Genomic DNA, 6,000 nt, shown 5'->3' with positions numbered 1-6,000 from the left:
TTTTTAAAATAAATTTTGCCACTAACATTATTAGTAAAACATATACTGATAAAATTCACTGGTAGTGGTAAAGGCCTCCTCTGCATTTTCCTTGGCCTAATTAAAGCTTTAACATTGTTTAGTAGATTTTAATTCTGTTGAGATTTGGTTTCAAACAATGGGAAAAACTGGATTTGCATTTGTCATCTGTACTGTTCCCTTCATTGCAGTTAAAATTGTTTGTGTGCTTTCTTTGACAAACTAAGTAAACGTTTCCAATGCTTCTGAAATTATATATATTCTTAATTAGTATAAATTTGGAGTATTTAAATCTGGTAGTATAAATTAAACCTTTCAGGTAAATATTTTCAGTGTATTTATAATATCCAGCTTGAACAGCATCTTGGCTTTTTAACTTCTGAATCTCTTCTTATCCCTTTTGTATTTCCTTCCGTATACGAGAGTCTGAAAAAGTAGAATTAAACTTCCTTTTTTCACTGTTTCTTTTGGAAGATACATCTTTTTTTCCTCATGCAACACTTTGTAATCTTCATTTCAGTTCTGCTTCTTTACAGTAATAGAGCCATTTTCTCGTAACTACTACATCTAACCTTCCTACTTCTATCCTTGCATTTAAGTAAGAAGGCAGTTTGTTCTTGGGGCTCTGGAAGTTGAGATTAGTAATTAAACATAGAAATTGGCAATGAAAAGTTGAAGATAAATGTATGTACTATTGTGTACAAAAATGTAAATGTTTCCTCTGAAATAGAGGAGGAAATTTAAGGGCTGTCACACCAATTGTTTGGTTTATCTCCACTGTTAAATCTTTTTGTGTTGAATGTTTTTTATGTTTGCTTTTCAACTGGATTCTGTCTGCTCGCACATGAATCTGATAATTCTTGCCTATACCTAAACAAATCATGAGGGCATAATTTGAATGCTTTTCATCTGCCTGTGGTAAATAGCAAGTGGAGTTAGGACTGTTTCTGGACAAGTCTCTTTCCAATATCTGTTTCTGTTAATCTTTCATTTGATTCAAACTTATTTTCCTGGTTTTGGCTTAGAATATGAATTGGGAGGATTTAGCTGCCAAAAAAATACCTGCTCCATTTAAACCGGTAATCAGAGATGAGTTGGATGTCAGTAATTTTGCAGAAGAGTTTACAGAAATGGATCCAACGTATTCTCCTGCAGCAACCCCTCAGACTTCGGAAAGAATATTCCAGGTATTTTAAGAATAAACATTAATCTAAAAAAAAAAAAATCATATCATTTGTTGAACAATTCCATGTGTATAGCTAGGTTTCACCCCTCCTCTGCCTTCTGAGTTATTGGGAATTAACTATGCAATATCCAGTCCAAGTCCCCAGGGCTGTTTGTTCAGCAACTACAAAATGAGAAAGGTGGAAACAGTCCTACTGCAAACATAAAATTCCACGTCTCTCCATTCCCAGCTGAATGTCCTACCTGCTGGACTAAAGTCAGTTTCTCCTCTATTGATTCTTCATACCTTAATAAGTCTTGTCTTCTTGACTCCATCAGCCTGGGTTACCAGCTTCAGCAACGTAGTTTGCCTGCATCCACATTATGCTCTGGTTGAGGTGTTCCTTTGGGAAGTGGGAGCTAACTGCAGAGTTTAAAGTAGGTCTCCCACGTCCTGTAGGAGTGCTCTGAGTACTAGAGTAGTGTACACAGATTAGTATCTTTTTGCCGTCTCCTCTGTGCTATTAAAGAATGATCCGTTCTGGGACTGCACAGTCTGGATGGGCAAAACCAGCTTCTGTGCAGTCTTGAACTTGGAACCAAAACTGCAGAGGTGAACAGCATTTCAGATTGCTTTCTCTCCTCTCCTTCTTTGTGCTTTGTTGGTTTTTTATTGGCTCTTTTTGAGCAGCTTAATGCTCAGTATACAGGAACATATCATTGTATTTTGGGAGTTGTTAGGTTTGTAGCGACTACAGTACACAATTTATACATGTCATAATACGATCCGATTCATCCTGCAGTGCTAGTCACAGCTGTTCTTGTTATGATACTCAAACTGGGCACATCGTTAATATAAAGCTTGTTTTGTTTTCCATTTAAAATGGCTTGGTGCTAATAAATCACAACATAAAAACTGTTTCATGCTGTTCTGGGAAGCTGGCTAGGTTAAAGTTGAAGCTTTTGTCTCTTTTGCAAAGCAGTTAAAGCTGAGCTGGATTTTTATCATTGTTTACCAGAATTTTTGTAATATAATTGTTTTATCTATAACTGTGGAGAATTGTGTAACTAATTCCAGGAGGATACCTGTTCACTTCAGCAAAGTTGTATCTCCCCATTAATGAGCTAGTTATGATTTCTGTGGAAATCCTAATTTCTTTGAAAAATTCTTTGAAACTTATTGTGTTCTGTATGCACTATAATAGTTCATGTACAACAATTTCAAGTCACGCCCTTTTCTGATGTCTTAATTTCATAGGGATATTCTTTCGTTGCACCTTCTATTTTGTTTAAACGCAATGCAGCTATAGTAGATCCTCTTCAGTTTTATATGGGGGATGAACGGCCTGGAAGTACAACTATTGCCAGAAGTGCTATGATGAAGGTAATAGTAATACCAAGAGCTGAATTAATTTGGTTAACTTGGAACTGCATGTAACTTTCAGAGCAGCAATCACAGGCTAGGCTACAGATTACAAAATACTCATTATGCATTTATCTGTTCTCTGTAATGGCTCCTCAGATGATCCAAGCATATAATTTGCATGTGGGCACTGCTAAGAAGTGGTTGAAGTTTAATCTGAAAAATGAGATGATTGTCTAGTTTTCCAGAAACTGAAGTATAGCAGAGATAGTAATTTGACTCCTGATAATTCCTATTTAGCCAGACATTGTAGGTATGTTTGAAGCTCCTTTAATTATATCACAGTTCCTTGTATGATGTATTTGCCCAAAAGTATGGATAGTTATGTGAAGCCTTATAAGAACACATGCTATTGTGATGTCTTCAAGCAAGCACATAGTTCTGTGGGTGGATGTATGTACAGCCATCTTTGATCTTGTTTGTCTGAATATCTTGTATCTTAAGTTATTGTAGTAGTAATGATTTATTTATTGACTGTTTGTTTAATCTAATGTAAATTTCTCTTTGGTTATTAGAATAAAGTTTGTGCATTTTATTTAATAGAAGTTAAGATTGTTTTATCAAGAAGAGAGCTCTTTTACAATTTTAAATGTAGATGAAAAATTCTCATGAAACTTTACTCTTTGTCTTTGACTGTGTATACTAAAAGTATTCTGCAGAACTAAATACAGACAGTTTCCTAACAGGACTCTCCATTTTATCACCATTATGAACTGGATCTGAAAGAGAAACCATTGGGAGAAGGAAGTTTTTCCATTTGTCGAAAGTGCTTACACAAGAAAACTAGCCAAGAGTATGCAGTAAAAATAATTAGCAAAAGGTATAAATATTCTATAAGACAATAAAAATATTTTCTTTGCTTACTGTCACCCATGGATTAGAATAATGTTCACTACATTTTTGGAAGTGGAAAAATAACTTTAAAATAATATCCTATTTGAAGAATCTACAGAAACTTACAGTAATCTTATGACCCTTAACAGATTCTGAGTGTCTTTTTAAAAAGATTGTTATTCTTGTTGGGGAGGACACGAGATGAAACCTACAGAATACTTTTCTTGTTCCTAGTTGTATTCTACCTTAATTTCCCCTAAGTTTGCTCCTAAGTAAAGTAGCATATAAGGCCGTCCTGTCTTTAGACGTAAGTGAAATGAATGTAGGCGTTCAGTAGCTCCCTCTCCTAAGCAGCCCAATTGATTGCCTAGGACATGGCTTTTAAGAAGGATCTGTAGTGTGGGTTGCCTCTGATCTGATTAAGAGTGAGTGTGTGTGCGTGCATGTAACGTGGAATTAGACTAGGGAATCGTAAGGTGAGTCTTTGTTTCCTGGATGTTTTGAAGAGGACTTGCTTTATACATAGGGACAATCTGGTACTCTTCTAGAATAGATTCCTCTGGCAGATCCTGCCCAGAGAAGAATAAAGGTGAGGGATTCTTTGAGGGATGGTTGGATTTTTAGCTTCGTTCTGCAGTGTTCTTTAGTAAGTATGTCCATAGTGTATTGTAGAGTGCTGGCAGGAAAGTGTAAATATTCTGCTGTCAGAATGATAGTTCACAATTATCTCTTCTCCAAGATATTTGGCTGTACCTCTGTTTTTCTAGACTATAAGTAACTGCACTCCAGGCTTAAGTGTTTCATCACGTGCTTCTTGGACAGGATAATTTCAAGAATAAGACACTGAATATAGGTGTCTGAGTCTATTTTCCAAGGTCTGCTACAATTAATGGAGACCTACTCAAAACTATTAGTGGAGCCTCCAGAGAGACTTGAATGACTAGGCACTAGCAGTGGGATTCTGTAACTTAAACATTGGCATCTACGTATTGCCATTTTAGCATCTGTTGGTGTCCTATCTGTCCTCTAGTCTTGTGACTAACTGCCTCTGTGTAGATTTATTTGTGGCTGGTATCTTCCAGGCTGTCCTGTGCGTAGGCTGCTGAATCCTACCCTAGGTATGTAGTTTACAGGGAACTAGCTCAACCTCTACAATTTATTAATTAGAATTTCAGTCATTATAATAAGACCTTAGACAAGTAGTATGTAGTAAATATATGCACTGGGTATTTTAATCTGGAAATCTCTGCCTAGTGTCTACCTTTAATTCTTTTCTGTGGTGCATGCAGAGCTGTGGATCAGTACTCCTAACTCATCTTAAGCTGATGTATCTTGTTTCTGGAGAACGGTGAGCAAACTGGTATTGACTTTTCCCATAGAACTAAACTTTTAGGGATTATGTCCCTAAGTTATATTACAGACAGGGTCTTTTGTTTGTTCTTGTTCATCTTGGTGGAGCAGGCTAAATGAAGGTAAGAGGTCTGTGAGACTTTTTTAGTATTGCAGGTTGTGAGGAGATTCAAAGCATGTTCATGAGCAGTAGCAGTAAGCCCACACTCTCTGAATGGCAGGACACAAGTCAACCTTGAATAAGAAACTGTTAAACTGTAAATAATATTGCTCTTAGCACCCAGCTAGTACTCTTGCTGAAAGAAATCATGTAATAGGTTTCTAATAACTCCTTTGCCTTGAAGTCAGACAGTCTTTCACTCCTACCCATCAAAGGTGTCAAAAAAGTGAATCCTACACCTAGGCAGAACTTTTCATGATACCTGAGGTGAAAGCTCAGATCAAGGATTTCTCTGTGGTGTTGCTTTGTTGATAGTGTTGGACATGCCTCCATCCAAAAATTTGAGATTTATTTATTTGTCCGAAGGCAAATGAAGCAATGGAATCCTGTAAATTGATTGAGTTACTGCTTTAGAGCTTCCCATTTGTTTTTCATTATCTTGTCTATTTAAAATCTGAGATGGTAACTACATATAGAGGGAAATACTCAGAAAAATCCATGCACAAAAGTCAGAGGTTTATGTTTGTGTTACTGAACCTTTTTAATCTGTTTCCTAGGTCTGCTTTTTCATGAGAGTTTAGGAGAGAGAGACTATCCAAGTCAGTGTTTTAATTTAAGGACCTGAAATCACTTTCAGATTAAGCAACAGCATCAGCAGAGGTGCAGGTAGAATGGCTTAGTTTACTTGTTGATTATATGAAGCTTGCAGAAAACCAGAATTTTCATGCACAAAATTCTCATCACAGTTCTGGTCCTAATTAAAAGGAAAAAAAAATTAAAAACGTGTGGTGAGAGAGATTCTATCTGTGTTATCCTTAAGACTGTTCTCTAAGTCTGTACAGGATTAGCCTTTCTTGGAGAGAGTTGTGGCAAAAATTTTCAGGCATTAATTGGCCAAAATAAATCCACATGTGTATTTAGTGGAAAATAAGATGTTCTGCTCTTTCCCCATTCACATAATTTTTGTGATGTTCACTGGGTTCACTCCTTTTGGGTATAGATTTCAGTACTTGAAAGAGGGTTGTGCTATGATTTTTGCTCTGGAGCTAGT

General features: G+C 36.4%; 1 protein-coding gene across 3 annotated transcripts in view; it reads left to right on the top strand.

Annotated features, from left to right (window-relative positions):
• RPS6KA5 (ribosomal protein S6 kinase A5) overlaps positions 1-6,000 on the top strand; it is an 83,217-nt gene that overhangs the window by 62,255 nt on the left and 14,962 nt on the right. For all 3 annotated transcript variants that reach the window (XM_069858712.1, XM_069858715.1, XM_069858714.1), the window contains 3 exons: positions 1,044-1,205; positions 2,441-2,566; positions 3,292-3,425. In XM_069858712.1, coding sequence (XP_069714813.1) covers positions 1,044-1,205; positions 2,441-2,566; positions 3,292-3,425 — 422 coding nt within the window. The remainder of the gene's footprint in view (positions 1-1,043; positions 1,206-2,440; positions 2,567-3,291; positions 3,426-6,000) is intronic.

This window comes from Phaenicophaeus curvirostris, chromosome 5, assembly GCF_032191515.1.
Source record: "Phaenicophaeus curvirostris isolate KB17595 chromosome 5, BPBGC_Pcur_1.0, whole genome shotgun sequence".
Lineage (NCBI taxonomy): Eukaryota > Metazoa > Chordata > Aves > Cuculiformes > Cuculidae > Phaenicophaeus > Phaenicophaeus curvirostris.
The sequence above is the reverse complement of the archived record's forward strand: the minus strand, read 5'-3'. Positions and strand labels throughout refer to the sequence as shown.